Source organism: Rhinoderma darwinii, chromosome 11 (assembly GCF_050947455.1).
Source record: "Rhinoderma darwinii isolate aRhiDar2 chromosome 11, aRhiDar2.hap1, whole genome shotgun sequence".
NCBI lineage: Eukaryota > Metazoa > Chordata > Amphibia > Anura > Rhinodermatidae > Rhinoderma > Rhinoderma darwinii.
In genome coordinates this window covers 15,524,904-15,541,057 of record NC_134697.1, presented here as the reverse complement: position 1 = coordinate 15,541,057, position 16,154 = coordinate 15,524,904, and the positions used below count along the sequence as shown (strand labels likewise).

Genomic DNA, 16,154 nt, shown 5'->3' with positions numbered 1-16,154 from the left:
CTGATGACCTATTCTGTGGAAAAGGTCATCAGTATAAAAAAAACGTCCCGAGCCTGGACAACCCCTTTAATGCAAAAATGGTAAAAGATGCAAGCCATGACCCCAGTGTGACCGGAGCCTCTTGATGTCGGCAATTGCCATTCTGATACTCTTGACAGGTCAGCAGGAGAACTAATCCAAGATGGTAACAATAATGGCAAAAGTTCATTGGAAGTGACATAGACAATTCTCTGATCCTTTTATTTTCTTCAGGAGAAAAACCACAGCGTGCAGAAAAAGGCCTACCGGATCCTGGAGGAGATCTGCGGCGGGGAGAGGCCCCCGTGTGTAGACTTTGTGAATAAAAACTTGGAGGAGCTGAAGAAAACTCTTTTGGGTTCACTAAAAAGCGCCTCCTCTCCAGCCAAGAGGGTGAGAGAACCTGCCTGGAGTAATGCGGGTTGTGAGTCCGTCCACGTTGATATATTGGATGCTATTGCAATGGAAGTGTTCTCGCTATCTTTGCCAAATATATGCAGCGTTCGGGTCAGGGGGTGAATTTGTTTTGTGCCTACACGTAGTCGATCAGAGAATGGAAGTTATTGGTTATTAGTGGTTTTACATGGGACTGCAGGTAAACCTACTACATTATCTTAACTCCGTTATTATGCTGTAGAAACATTACAGACCAAAAGGAATACTTTTTCAGCTCTGCTGCATCTGGCCATCAGTCCTGCACCACTTGACAAATTCAGCTCTTCTACATTTGTACAGTCTATGCTCTCTTTAATCTAGAAGAGTGCTTCTGAAAATGCGGGGCACCCCCCAGTTAAGGCATGTCGGGTCTCCCTGGCACCCCTTATTCTGCAGGACATCTCTGCTGTCCCATGACATGGCAAGGTAGCTCTATCTTAGATTGCTTCATCCAGGAAGGCACTCTGCTGTGCCGATCAGCACAGGAACAGGAAGTTATGGATGCAAGAGCGCTCTTGTAATTTCCTTCTTAGGACAGAAGTGTCAAAGATAAGTGTTGTGCTCAATGCCATAGTGGCTTGTATTGGGGGCACTACTTTTGTGGTTGGCACTGTGTGACTTCACAGTATACCGCACCAAATTATCTACACCACATCTGCATGTCCCTCTTTTGGCATTAAGGTGAGGCCCAGATGTTACCATGGTTTGGTTGGTAGGTGAGCGTTTAAGAGGACCTATCACCCCCCCCCCCCAATGACATATATATTTTAGTACATACTTTTTTTATCACCATGAAATAATTCTAGAGCATCTATTCTTAGAACTCTACGTTGTGCCGTTCCTCTGTTATTCCTCCTAGAAATTTATAAATAAATTGACAGCTGGGTGTAACCATCTCTAGGTGTACACAGTCTCACTCTGTCAGCACTGATTGGACAGCGTCAGTCTGTGTAGGGACACGCCCCCAGCTTGTGTCACCCAGTTGTCAATTTAATCCTAAATTTCTAGGAATAATAACAGAGGAATGGCTCAATGTAAAGTTCTAAGAAAAGCTGCTCCAGAATTATTTCGTGGAGAATATAATTATTGACTTAGAGGTGACAGATCCTCTTTAAATGTGCTAAGAGAATGTGCGTTCTTATTTCTACAGCTGCTTGAAAACCTTTTTGTTCCCAGTGGATTTCCCTGTCCTGTATACAGAATACACAGGAGAGTAATATTATGAATGGGGAACACTCGGCAGGGAATGTGACTGAACTTTCTTCTTACCCTTTTTTGGCAGCCGCGTCTGAAGTGCCTGATACATATAGTGAAGCGGCTGACCGCCAACCATGAAGAATTCATGACGTCAATTATCCCAGAGGTGAGGGTCATCCTACCTTCATGTATCCCTACAGGGGCAGCAGCTCATTATACAGACAGTCCTAAAACGGGAATCACATGGATTTTCCACATCATAAAAAAATTTTTTATCCTTTGTTATTGAGGGTTTTTGTCTCCTTTTCAAATATTTTTTTTTTTTCCATAGGCGTCCATTTTAATAGAAAGGCTCGTTTGCCTGCCTTTTTGAAGAGGCCCCTTAAAAAGAACCTTTCAAATAATCTGACATATCTGTTCTAGTATATTACTTGTGTTCCCAATGAAATAACAATTCTGGAGAAAGCTCGGGGTGACCACCGCTGTGGGGTTGAGATGGGGATTTAAATTGAATGAAAGATTAAAGGGAATTTTTATGCACACAAGAAAATTGCGACCGCACACTGCGAACACTAATGCCACTAAATAGAAATAAATATGCATTACTGCTAAATCTACTTACAATAGGGAGGTTCTTAGCGCTCATATTGATCAAATTGTGTGAGCCCACCTGCCACGACAAGGCGTCCTCTATAGGGTGGGAACCTACGCTGCACATACACCCAGAACTGGGTCATAGATGAAACAGGGTGGGTTTATTCACCTCAAGTGAGATATATATATATATATATATATATATATATATATATATATATATATATATATAAAATCATATTGTTTTTTTTTTATTTTCTTTAATAAGGTGATGATTTGTACCAAAGAAGCATCAGTGGCAGCGAGGAAGAATGCTTACACACTACTGGCGGAGATGGGCCATGCCTTCCTGCGTTTTATCAATGATCAAACAGGTAAGCAACATCCCCATATATCCATGTGTTTGTGTGTGATCGCCCAACCTAATCTTCAGACCACGAGTCTTCTGCAGAAGCTTTACGTTTTTTATAGCAAATTATACTATATAGTAATCGAGGAGTTTAATTTGCATTTTAATGGCAGAAATTGGAAGAGATCATTGAGTGGATATATCATTGTGGGAATGTGTGACTCAGAAGGATCATAGTACAACTGTAGGAAGTCCATGTAACATCAGTCTGCTGTATCTAAAGCCAGCGGATTATTATGTATGAAATTTGGCATAAATTCCTGCCAGGTGCGCTGCAATACACTTAACCCGTTCCCGCAGCATTGCGGAAGTCGGAGAAAACTTAAATCCCGGCCATTTAATCATTTGGTGCTGACAGAGGGCCTCCCTTTGTCATCTCGTCGTCAGCCCCGTTGTTACTGTCACCGGTGATGACCTTCTATACTGGCGGCGAGGCAAAAATAAAAAGATTCCTGTGGTCCTTTAAGGCCAAAATTGTCTCAGCCCTTAATGAGAATAACATGGATGCTTTCTTCCAGAGACACGTCCATGAATTCATCATGTTCATGACGTCCACACCTGTTCATGGTTTGTCTGGTGCTGCAGCTCAGCTGAGTTGTAGTGACTGTGACTAAGCTTGTAATACCACATGCAGCATGTGGACAGGTGTGGCGCTATTTGTGGAAGAAAGCAGTCATGTTTTTGTAATTCTGCACGGCCCCTTTGGAGGGGGAAAGAGGGACTTTTCGGCTCTTGTCTGTTTTAGTAAATACTTGACGTTTTCATGAAATAACCATGACGGGCAGTTTTTCTTAAAACTTTTTACAGTGAATTTGGGAAGGGCTAAACTATTGATGAGCAGAGATTTCCTCCTTACTATACACCGGCACAGTTGTTAGTTTGATTATATCTGGGGTGTTGCTCTTCTCCTACAGAAGCCCTGGACCGATACCTGACGGTCGTCTATGCTGGATTGACTGGCTCCGTCACCATGATCACCTGCACCATCCTCACACTCACCAGATTATTATATGAATTCAAAGGTAAGTAACGCATCCAGGACATGTGAATGGAGACGGATTGTCTAATCCCAGAATAACCTTTTTATTTTATTTTTTTATTTTTATTATTCATGTTCCCAACCTAAGACCCCATGCACACGACTGTAAAAATCGTCCGTAATTGTGGTTCACAATTACGGACCCATTCACTTCTATTGACCACGGACGCCTTCCCGTATATTCACAGGAAGGTGTCCAGGCCATAGAAGTGGACCGCAAAAGATAGGACACGTCCGTTCTTTTGCTTTTCACGGGTTCCCTCTCTGCGGCTGTCCGTGCCTGCAATCGAGGGCCGTGAGTACGGGCACGACCGTGTGCATGGGGCCTACGACTGGGTACAGTGATAGACGTGGCACGCTGGGTCTGTATCTGAATTGTCTGCTTCTTTTCCCATAACAGATCTCATGGATTTGGAAGTGATTGAACAATTGCTGAAGAACATCTGCCTTTTGTTAAGTTCTAAGACCAGGGAGGTCGTGAAGGCTTCCCTGGGATTCATTAAAGTCATTATCTTTATCATGGACCTGAAAGTTCTCACCAGGCACCTGCAGATGATGGTACGTCTTATTGTAGCGCGGCACTTGGTATCTACAATTGCTCATCCTTTGTAAAACTGGCAGGCTCTCATATTTAGGCTTGTAATCCGTGTTGAGCCCTCGACAGCACATCTTTTCCTTGTACTGCTTAAGGTCCTTCTACACGGGCCAATAATCGGGAAAATGGCCTTTCATTATAAACACTCGTTGCTGATCATTGCTCTGTGTAAACAGGTCCATGATTTGCCGATGAACGAGCAAACACGTGTTCGTCGGTTGATCTGCTCATTATTGCGGTCGCTAGTCGACAGTACATCTTGCTGTATAGACCGGGAAAAACACTTTAAACGTGGAATATCCATCTGCTAGACCTGAGATGACCTGTCATTAGTCGTCCGACCCCCCCCCCCCCCCACCTTATGTGGTCCCACCACACCCTCGGCCATGTAAGGACCTTTCTAAATGTATGTGCCTATTTGTCCCCAGTAGTGCAGCGCAGTATTTTCAGCAATAACCCACCGATTCCTTGATTTGGTATGTCCCGCTTCATCCACACTTTACGCCAAAACTTGTGCGTGCGCGGTGCTGCAGGGAAACGGCACTTGCGCATTGAAGACTTGTGGACAGCGGCTTCAATTCCCTTCTGCGCATTGCCGGTCCCCGTCTACATTCAATGTATGAGGCTTTCAAGGGGTTTTCCAGCTAGCCTTATTAAAAGCTCATGGGTCGGGGCCCGACTCCCGAGGCTCCCGCCGGTCAGCTGCTTTGAAGGGGGTGCAGCACTCGTACGAGCGCTGCTTCCCTTCATTTCTACTTGCTCACTGTGAATATTTGACAAGCATTTTGCGTCGATTCACAGGTATTGTAGCCCTTTCTCCCATTGAAGTGAATCTCAGTGAGCAAGTAGAAATGAAGGGGAAGCAGCGCTCATACGAGTGCTGCACCCCCTTCAAAACAGCTGACCGGCAGGGGTCCCGGGAGTTGGACCCCGACCCATCTGCTATTCTGAGGACAGGCCATCAATTTTTACTGGCTGGAAAACCCCTTTAATGAGGAAAATGCTGTGAACTGTTGGTAAATCCTTTTGAAAGCTGATGACCTGTTCCTTTTAAGTTAAAAGGTTGACGTAAAATACAACACAATTCCAAAGTTTACACTCCGTCTACATGAACTAAAAAAAAACCTTGATCCTCAGTTACAGCCTGTAATCTAGTCCAGAGCTGCATTCACAGTGCTGCAGGGCTTCATTCCCTGCTGGCTCAATCTCTGCAGAGTTTGTTCTGATTATTTTGATTCTGGGCAGAATAATCTTTCATTTGTAATATAATGCTTTAATAAAATAGCCACATACAATACTAGCAATGTGATCATCTCGTAGCCCGCGGCATCAGGAGCTAATTGGTCTTTTTCTCATTTATTCCAATGTTCAGTGTCCCCTTAGGGATTTTCCTCGAGCACATCGTCAGGGGCAAGAATCTTTCATCTCCTCACTTCTGGAATTGCGATTTTATTTTTGTTTCACACTTGGGACTTTTCCTTTAAATGTCATCTTCAGCCTATTAAACACTGCTGTCAAGAATATGTCATCCACACAGCTGAACGTTTCTGCCCCGGGCCTCAATAATACTATGGATATTGCGTAGAGGTTTTGTATACTTTCACTGATCGTACACTTAACCCCTTAGTGATTACCAATACGCCTTTTCACGTGAGTCACTAATGGGCTTTAGGCTAGGCTGACGCCTTTTCACATCAGCCTAGTCTAAGTCCTGCACGGGTCTCCCGTGCAGGCAGGAGCCGGGGCTCTGCTGTCTGATGACAGCTGAGCTCCTGCTCCAACGCCCGCGATCGAAGTTTACTTCAATCGCGGCCGTTTAACCCGTTAAATGCCGCGGTCAATAGCGACCGCGGCATTTAACTTTGTTTACAAAGGGAGTGCGCTCCCTCTGTCACCTATCGGCGGCCCGCGAATGCAATCGCGGGTCTCCGATGGGGTGTCATGGCAGCCGGGGGCTTGATAAAAGCCCCCAGGTCTGCCCTGGACATATTCCTGTTAGGACGCGCCGGAGGCACGTCCTAACAGATTGCCTGTCAGATTTACACTGACAGGCAATAATGCTCTGGTATACGAAGTATACCAGAGCATTATAGCAGCGATCGGAACATCGCACAGTAAAGTCCCCTAGTGGGACTAATAAAATAAGTCATCAAAGTGAAATAAAGATTGTTAATAAAAAGTACAGTAAAAAATAAATAAAAAGCATTTTTTTCCATAAAAAGTGGTTTTATTTAGTAAAAGTGTAAAAAAAAAAAAAAAAAAGTACACATATGTGATATCGCCGTGACCGTAATGACTCCATTAATAAAGTTAATATGTCATTTAAACCGCAAAGTGAACACCGTAAAAAAAAAAACGCAAAAAACAATGGCGGAATTGAAATTTTTTTCCATTGCCCCCCAAAAAAGTCATAATAAAAATGAATCAATAAGTCCCATGCACCCCAAAACAGTACCATTCAAAACTACGTCTTGTCCCGCAGAAAACAAGCCCAAAAAATCACTACATTGATGGAAAAATAAAAAAACTACGGCTCTTGGAAAGCGACGATGCAAAAACAAATAATTTGAGTTCAAAAGTGTTTTTATTGTGCAAAAGTCGTAAAACATAAAAAACCTCCACATATGTGGTATCGCCGTAATCGTACCGACCCATAGAATAAAAGGTAACATGTTATTTACGTCGCATAGTGAACGGCGTCAATTTAAAAACGCATAGAACAATGGCGGAATTTCAGTTTTTTTTTATAATCCCCCCCAAAAAGGTTAATAAAACTTAATATAAAAATTATATGTACCCAAAAATTGTGCTATTAAAAAGCACAACTAATCCCGCAAAAAACAAGTCCTCATACAGCTATGTAGACGAAAAAATAAAAACGTTATAGCTCTTTGAATGCGACTATAGAAAAATGAAAATAGCTTGGTCATTAAGGCCTAAAATGGGCTGGTCACTAAGGGGTTAAATACTACATGATCAAAATATTCTTCAAAGAATTGGCTGGGGGCGACAACAAGTGCGGTGTACTCCTGCCCAAAGGGGGTTGTGGTGTGAATAAGCACCAGAAAGAGGGGGCCGTGTTGGATTATCTATGGGGCCCTCTGCTCTTTGTACGTCACTGGGTAGGAGTCCAGGGGAAGTTAGTCCTCAGAACTGCTGAAAGGAGATGACCCTCAATTTATTTTATATGTTGTAGGTGTATTTTTAATAGGTAAAATAAGTTGTTTTGGTTTTACGGTTTAACCCTTATGCTGCTGGCCAATTTTCATACTTTTAGCAAACCCAAATAAAACCCTTACTTATAGACACCTGGAGCATTGTGAATGTGCCACCCAGATCTTTACAATTTATGGCCGCCTTCATGCAATTTTGTATCGAAGCCGAATGTTTTGTAAAAATGCATAATAATTCACGATTGTAGCTAAAGGTCTGACACAAGAAGAGCCTGAGATGCGCCAAACACCTCTAAAAAAAATAAAAGTACAATATGTGCGGAGTTCATACATGTCACTAATGTCTAGGTCTTCATGCACATATCTCCACGTAGTCATCAGAACTGAATAAACCAAAAATCTCTGAGATCCCAGTTGACTAATGGCCTAATCAGGTGCGTAGGGTAATTGGATGTGTAACTGCTTATCTTCTCACTTCTATACTAGGAAGAAGAAAAAAAAACATTAATATGACGGAGAGCACATATGTTTTCTCATTAGTGTTAGGGGTGATAACATAAAGGACAATTTCTGTATCTCCCCCTCTGGTCAATGGAAAAGGGAAAAAGATTACAGTAACAGGCTGTGATCTTTCTTCCTGCTCTCACTTGCAGCTCCTCCTCCCCTCCCTTACAGAGACACAGAACCAGGAAGTATCATTTTTCCTCTTGCTCCTCGACTTCAAGCTAGTTCTGCGCCCTGAATATTGTACTCAAAATATTGAGCATGGTATCATTTGAAAGCTAACACTTCAGGCTTTGTGATCTAAGCTCTAGTGCCCATATTCTAGCAGTGGTAAGCGTTTAAAGTGTTGACTTGTTACATATATGCTTGGCGGTTAATGGTTAATCAATACCAGGTTAATAACTATGCCTGAAATAGGTATGTTAAACCGGATTTCTCTTTGACTCCCCTCCCCAAATTTTCTCCCAGTGAATGTTTATTTCTTGTTTATAATGAATTTTTTTTGTCTCCTGATAAATCTGTAGATAGAAGCAATCGGCAATATAAACAAGGACGTGAGGCGCCATTTTCGTGCGAAACTAAAGAACATCTTCACAAAGTTAATCCGCAAGTTTGGGTAAGCTGATAGTATGAGGCAGATGTGTATGGTAAAAAAAAGGCGGCTTGTTGGATATTTGCTGTTAAAGGGTTATACTTCTATACTAAAAATACCTACCTTTTATGAGCAAGAGCGATCAGATAATAGAACCACAGCCATGGTAGGGAAAGAAAATTCTCCACCATTACACTGTTGGTCTGTTGAACTGACACCTCCTCTCTACCCCATCACACAGGAGAGCTGACAGATCCTCTCTACTCCACCACACAGGAGAGCTAACGGATCCTCTATACTCCACCACACAGGAGAGCTGACAGCTCCTCTATACTATACCACACAGGAGAACTGACAGATCCTCTATACTACACCACACAGGAGAACTGACAGCTCCTCTATACTACACCACACAGGAGAGCCGACAGCGCCTCTATACTACACCACACAGGAGAGCCGACAGTTCCTCTATACTACACCACACAGGAGAGCTGACAGCTCCTCTATACTACACCACACAGGAGAGCTGACCGATCCTCTATACTCCACCACACAGGAGAACTAACAGCTCCTCTATACTATACCACACAGGAGAACTAACAGCTCCTCTATACTATACCACACAGGAGAACTGACAGCTCCTCTATAGTACACCACACAGGAGAACTGACAGCTCCTCTATAGTACACCACACAGGAGAGCTGACAGCTCCTCTATACTACACCACACAGGAGAGCTGACAGCTCCTCTATACTACACCACACAGGAGAGCTGACAGCTCCTCTATACTACACCACACAGGAGAACTAACAGATCCTCTATACTACACCACAGAGGAGAACTAACAGATCCTCTATACTACACCACACAGGAGAGCTGACAGAACCTCTATACTACACCACATAGGAGAACTGACAGATCCTCTACTACACCACACAGGAGAGCTGACAGATCCTCTCTACTACACCACACAGGAGAGCTGACAGATCCTCTCTACTACACCACACCACACAGGAGAGATGACTGATCCTCTATACTACACACAGGAGAGCTGACAGATCCTCTATGCTACACCACACAGGAGAACTGACAGATCCTCTCTACTACACCACACAGGGGAGCTGACAGCTCCTCTATACTACACCACACAGGAGAGCTGACAGCTCCTCTATACTACACCACACAGGAGAGCTGACAGCTCCTCTATACTACACCACACAGGAGAGCTGACAGCTCCTCTATACTACACCACACAGGAGAACTGACAGATCCTCTATACTACACCGCACAGGAGAGCTGACCGATCCTCTATACTACACCGCACAGGAGAGCTGACAGATCCTCTATACTATACCACACAGGAGAACTGACAGCTCCTCTATACTAAACCACACAGGAGAGCTGACAGCTCCTCTATACTACACCACACAGGAGAACAGCTCCTCTATACTACACCACACAGGAGAGCTGACAGATCCTCTATACTACACCACACAGGAGAACTGACAGATCCTCTATACTACACCACACAGGAGAACTGACAGATCCTCTATACTACACCACACAGGAGAGCTGACAGCTCCTCTATACTACACCACACAGGAGAGCTGACGGCTCCTCTATACTACACCACACAGGAGAGCTGACAGGTCCTCTATACTACACCACACAGGAGAACTAACAGATCCTCTATACTACACCACACAGGAGAACTGACAGATCCTCTATACTACACCACACAGGAGAGCCGACAGCTCCTCTATTCTACACCACACCACACAGGAGAGCTGACAGATCCTCTATACTACACCACACAGGAGAGCTGACAGATCCTCTATACTACACCACACAGGAGAGCTGACAGATCCTCTATACTACACCACACAGGAGAGCTGACGGCTCCTCTATACTACACCACACAGGAGAGCTGACGGCTCCTCTATACTACACCACACAGGAGAGCTGACGGCTCCTCTATACTACACCACACAGGAGAGCTGACGGCTCCTCTATACTACACCACACAGGAGAGCTGACGGCTCCTCTATAGTACACCACACAGGAGAGGTGACGGCTCCTCTATACTACACCACACAGGAGAACTGACGGCTCCTCTATACTACACCACACAGGAGAGCTGACAGCTCCTCTATACTACACCACACAGGAGAGCTGACCGCTCCTCTATACTACACCACAAAGGAGATCTGACAGCTTCTCTATACTACATCACACTGGAGAACTGACAGATCCTCTATACTACACCACACAGGAGAGCTGACAGATCCTCTATACTACACCACACAGGAGAGCTGACAGGTCCTCTATACTACACCACACAGGAGAGCTGACGGCTCCTCTATACTACACCACACAGGAGAGCTGACAGGTCCTCTATACTACACCACACAGGAGAACTAACAGATCCTCTATACTACACCACACAGGAGAACTAACAGATCCTCTATACTACACCACACAGGAGAACTGACAGATCCTCTATACTACACCACACAGGAGAGCCGACAGCTCCTCTATTCTACACCACACAGGAGAGCTGACAGATCCTCTATACTACACCACACAGGAGAGCTGACGGATCCTCTATACTACACCACACAGGAGAGCTGACGGATCCTCTATACTACACCACACAGGAGAGCTGATGGCTCCTCTATACTACACCACACAGGAGAGCTGACGGCTCCTCTATACTACACACAGGAGAGCTGACGGCTCCTCTATACTACACCACACAGGAGAGCTGACGGCTCCTCTATACTACACCACACAGGAGAGCTGACGGCTCCTCTATAGTACACCACACAGGAGAGGTGACGGCTCCTCTATACTACACCACACAGGAGAACTGACGGCTCCTCTATACTACACCACACAGGAGAGCTGACAGATCCTCTATACTACACCACACAGGAGAGCTGACAGATCCTCTATACTACACCACACAGGAGAGCTGACAGGTCCTCTATACTACACCACACAGGAGAACTGACAGATCCTCTATACTACACCACACAGGAGAGCTGACAGCTCCTCTATACTACACCACACAGGAGAGCTGACCGCTCCTCTATACTACATCACACAGGAGAACTGACAGATCCTCTATACTACACCACACAGGAGAGCTGACAGATCCTCTATACTACACCACACAGGAGAGCTGACAGGTCCTCTATACTACACCACACAGGAGAGCTGACAGGTCCTCTATACTACACCACACAGGAGAGCTGACAGATCCTCTATACTACACCACACAGGAGAGCTGACAGCTCCTCTATACTACAGCACACAGGAGAACTGACAGCTCCTATATTATACACCACACAGGAGAGCTGACAGATCCTCTATACTACACCACACAGGAGAGCTGACAGATCCTCTATAGTACACCACCAGGAGAACTGACAGCTCCTATATTATACACCACACAGGAGAGCTGACAGATCCTCTATACTACACCACACAGGAGAGCTGACAGATCCTCTATAGTACACCACCAGGAGAACTGACCGATCCTCTATACTACACCACACAGGAGAGCTGACAGATCCTCTATACTACACCACACAGGAGAGAGCTGACAGCTCCTCTATACTACACCACACAGGAGAGCTGACAGATCTTATATATTACACCACACAGGAGAGCTGACAGCTCCTCTATACTACACCACACAGGAGAGCTGACAGATCTTATATATTACACCACACAGGAGAGCTGACAAGTCCTCTTTGTGCCCTATGTCTATCGTGTACGTTGGAAAAGTTCCCAACATACATGATAAACGTGCCCATAAGGTTCCAAACTGGTATACGTTAGTATACCTTATTTTATTTTTGTTTGCAGGATGGAATAACTTCATAAACTACGCTATCCATCCTTAAAAATCCCACTAAAAAACGTATACCGTGTGGTTACATGTCTTCTTAACATGGGAGCCTGTGTGTGACAGATGCTACTGAATGGCATCCGTCACTGGTATACGTTAATCGTATTCTTGTGGAATTTCCCTCAGGCCAGCTTCCCTGGGAAGAGCAAGAAGTAGCGTTTCCTGGCCTAGGGTAAGCCCCTGACGTCCCTGTCCATTTATGGACAGTGATGCCAGGAGCTTTTAACAATGGAGTCCCGGCCAGAGCATTGCTAGCGGGCTCCTATATGAACAGTGATGTCTGTGGCTTGCAACTACGAAGTCCCTAACCAGAGCAGAGGTAGCGCTCTGGCTGGGGATTTCCGGGCCTAGGGGAGCCCCCAATAGGTAAAGCAATCTCTGATATTTTGAAAGCGCTCCGTATGCCAAGAATTGTCCACGCTTTTTCTAGCCATTTCTTGTGTGCAGTAACCATTTCATTCTTTACTTTCAGATTTGAACTAGTGAAGGATATGCTCCCAGTGGATTATCACAAGGTCCTTGTCAACATCCGGAAGGCTGAGGCTAAAAACAAGAAACAAAAAGCACTAAAACAGGCAGCGTCCGAGGGAGATGATGATGATAGTCCGGGTACGAAGCACAAGGGAGATGGGTAAGAATCAAGGGTTAATGAGCAATAAACACTAGTAATGAGCCAGAAATTTCCACCAATGCTTTCTGTCTGCTGACAGAAGAGTTAAATCGAGCTTTAATGTGTCAGTCCATTGATACTCCCCCTGCCCGCGAAGTAACATTGGGCATGAAGAGTCGCTCCTGCTGGCTTGGCGGTACTGTTGATACTTTCCGGGGCCTCGTACGGTTGCCACGGTACTCACACGGCCCAGCGTATAAGAGCGTCTATCCACACCCAATGGGAGAGTGTAACTGGACTGACACTTTGTTTAATTTCACAACACAAATTTGATTTCGTATGCAAAAGTATTAAACAGGTTGTCCACCTTCTGACAACTGATGACCTATCCACCGGATAGGTCATCAGTATATCATCGGTGCGGGTCCGACACCCGGGCCCCGCACCGATAAGCTTCTCCGGTGGCCTGCGTGCACCGGATATTATGGCACATAATGCAATGTAAGGAGCCGGAAGAAGAACTGCAGCTCTGCTCCTATTCACTTGAATACTGCAGCTCGGCCGCTATTCCGTGGCCGGAGTCAACTGCTTCCAGCATGGACGTCCGGTTCACGTAGGCACCGGACCAGCTGCTCTGTGCGGGACCTTGGTGACGGACCCCACAGATCATGAACTGATGACCTATCCGGTGGATAGGTCGTCAGTTGTCAGAAGGTGGAAAACCCCTTTTAATTCCATCCAAGACAAAATTTGGGTTGAAATAAACATTGTATTTGCTGTAAATTACCCTTAATGCGGAACTCCACCTAAAATCATTTCATCAGCCATATAAACATATCCTAAGATTACTTCTTTGGGGACTAGTTGTCTAGAACCCATACTAACTGCTAAAAACCATAGACCAAAGCACTCTGGGGCACCCAAACCTCTCCAGTTCATAGCCTCCTTTATTTCAAGTATTCAGGAATCTGGCGGGTACAAACACAAGGGCCCCCACCAGCGTAGGCCATGTTCACACTGATGTTCTGGGTTCAGTTTTGAGCCTTTAGTTCTGTCTCTTTGAGCAGCTTACCGCAGCGTTCTTGCCATCAAAATCATGGGGACCGACTCTGCTATTTTCGGTGGTTCAGATGCCACGCTTTCTTGTTCTGATAGTGGTATTTTCCAAGAGCGGAATATGTTACCAGACACGTCACTCCATCCTGCAATATATCACACTGCGCCTGCGCTAGTTTCCTGGATGTCCATATGAAGAAATAAATCTGCACATCAACCTATTTAGATTACAGAAAAAAATGGTGTTCAAGGGTGGACATTCACAGTCCGTGTTTTATTTGGTTTTAGATTTTACTAAAAATGTGAGTTGCACATAAGAACTGCGGTTTTCTTCCATAATTTTTTTTTTTAGCATAGAAGACCTCTTGGCAGATACAGATGAGGAAGAGGAGGATGAGAAGCCGACAAAGCAGCAGAAGAAACAAGGCAGGCAGAAGGGTCAGGCCTGGCTCAAGGAAGGAGAAGGAGATGAGCCACTCAATTTCCTTGATCCAAATGCTGCTCAGCGTGTACTAGGTGGGTTATCTAGTATAAAATAACTTGTAAGCGGTTATCAACTTGGTAGAACAATACAGGAGATACAATTATGTCACCGCTGCATTCTATACTCATTATAGGTCAGGTTTGCCTTTGTATCATTTGTAGAGTTGATGCGGTAATGTTGGTATTTATATACATGTGATTACGCAGTAAGCGTTGCATGTTTTGTGGTTTTTGTTTTTTTCCTATTTTTTTTATGTTTTTTAAATGTACCTCCAGTTTCTTGTAAGATTGCAGATTTTGCTTTTTGCTCTTATGTCATTTACTTCATTAGAGATCCTCCAGCACCATGGCCGCAGTACAGTAGACTGCTGGAGGGTCTCCCTGTAATATTTCCACAATAGGATAAATTTATAGTGTACATCCGATAAAGCTATAAGTTAGATGCCAATTTGAAAATTTGATCTGTAGTGGGATGTACGCCACCTAAAAGCCTGTGTAATAAGATCTTAGTGGGAAATTGTTCAAATAAAGTAAACAAACATTGAAGTGTATTTCCCCCATATAAATATCAATTTCCAAATGGATATTATGTCGTGAAAAAGGTGTAAATACGTTACTTATGTTGTACTGATCTAAAGTTAGGACCTGTATTCTACTCCAGAGCTGCACTCACTATTCTGCTGTTGGAGTCTGTGTATATACATTACGTTACTTATCCTGTACTGATCCTGAGTTACATCCTGTATTATACTCCAGAACTGCACTCACTATTCTGCTGGTGGAGTCACTATGTACATACATTACATTACTTATCCTGTACTGATCCTGAGTTACATCCTGTATTATACTCCAGAACTGCACTCACTATTCTGCTGGTGGAGTCACTATGTACATACATTACATTACTTATCCTGTACTGATCCTGAGTTACATCCTGTATTATATTCCAGAGCTGCACTCACTATTCTGCTGTTGGAGTCACTGTGTACATACATTACTTATCCTGTACTGATCCTGAGTTACATCCTGTATTATACTCCAGAGCTGCACTCACTATTCTGCTGGTGGAGTCATTGTGTACATACATTACTTATCCTGTACTGATCCTGAGTTACATCCTGTATTATACTCCAGAGCTGCACTCACTATTCTGCTGGTGGAGTCACTGTGTACATACATTACATTACTTATCCTGTACTAATCCTGAGTTACATCCTGTATTATACTCCAGAGCTGCACTCACTATTCTGCTGGAGGAGTCACCGTGTACATACAATACTTATACTGTACTAGCTCTGAAGCCTGCAGAATTGTGAATGCTGCTCTGCAGTATGAAATCTCCCAGCATTGCTTGGGAACTCAATGTCTGCACTGAGCTTGCTCTAAAGTTTTTGCATTCTGGAAAGTGTTCACTTTACACCAGGCACTATACAGTCATCTGATGTAGGGAAAAAACTAGCTGAGCTCCTATAATGCAGGGGTACAGCTAAACTGTTAGGGAGGTGTCGACTGTTTCGAATGATGACAAAACTC

The 16,154-nt window shown here is 44.3% G+C and overlaps 1 protein-coding gene across 1 annotated transcript in view; it reads left to right on the top strand.

Moving 5' to 3' along the window:
- The window catches only part of RRP12 (ribosomal RNA processing 12 homolog), a 52,408-nt gene that overhangs the window by 24,623 nt on the left and 11,631 nt on the right, over positions 1-16,154 (top strand). Inside the window, exons 21-28 of the mRNA XM_075843043.1 lie at positions 253-411; positions 1,736-1,816; positions 2,513-2,618; positions 3,568-3,675; positions 4,093-4,250; positions 8,489-8,580; positions 12,945-13,103; positions 14,491-14,654. Coding sequence (XP_075699158.1) covers positions 253-411; positions 1,736-1,816; positions 2,513-2,618; positions 3,568-3,675; positions 4,093-4,250; positions 8,489-8,580; positions 12,945-13,103; positions 14,491-14,654 — 1,027 coding nt within the window. The remainder of the gene's footprint in view (positions 1-252; positions 412-1,735; positions 1,817-2,512; positions 2,619-3,567; positions 3,676-4,092; positions 4,251-8,488; positions 8,581-12,944; positions 13,104-14,490; positions 14,655-16,154) is intronic.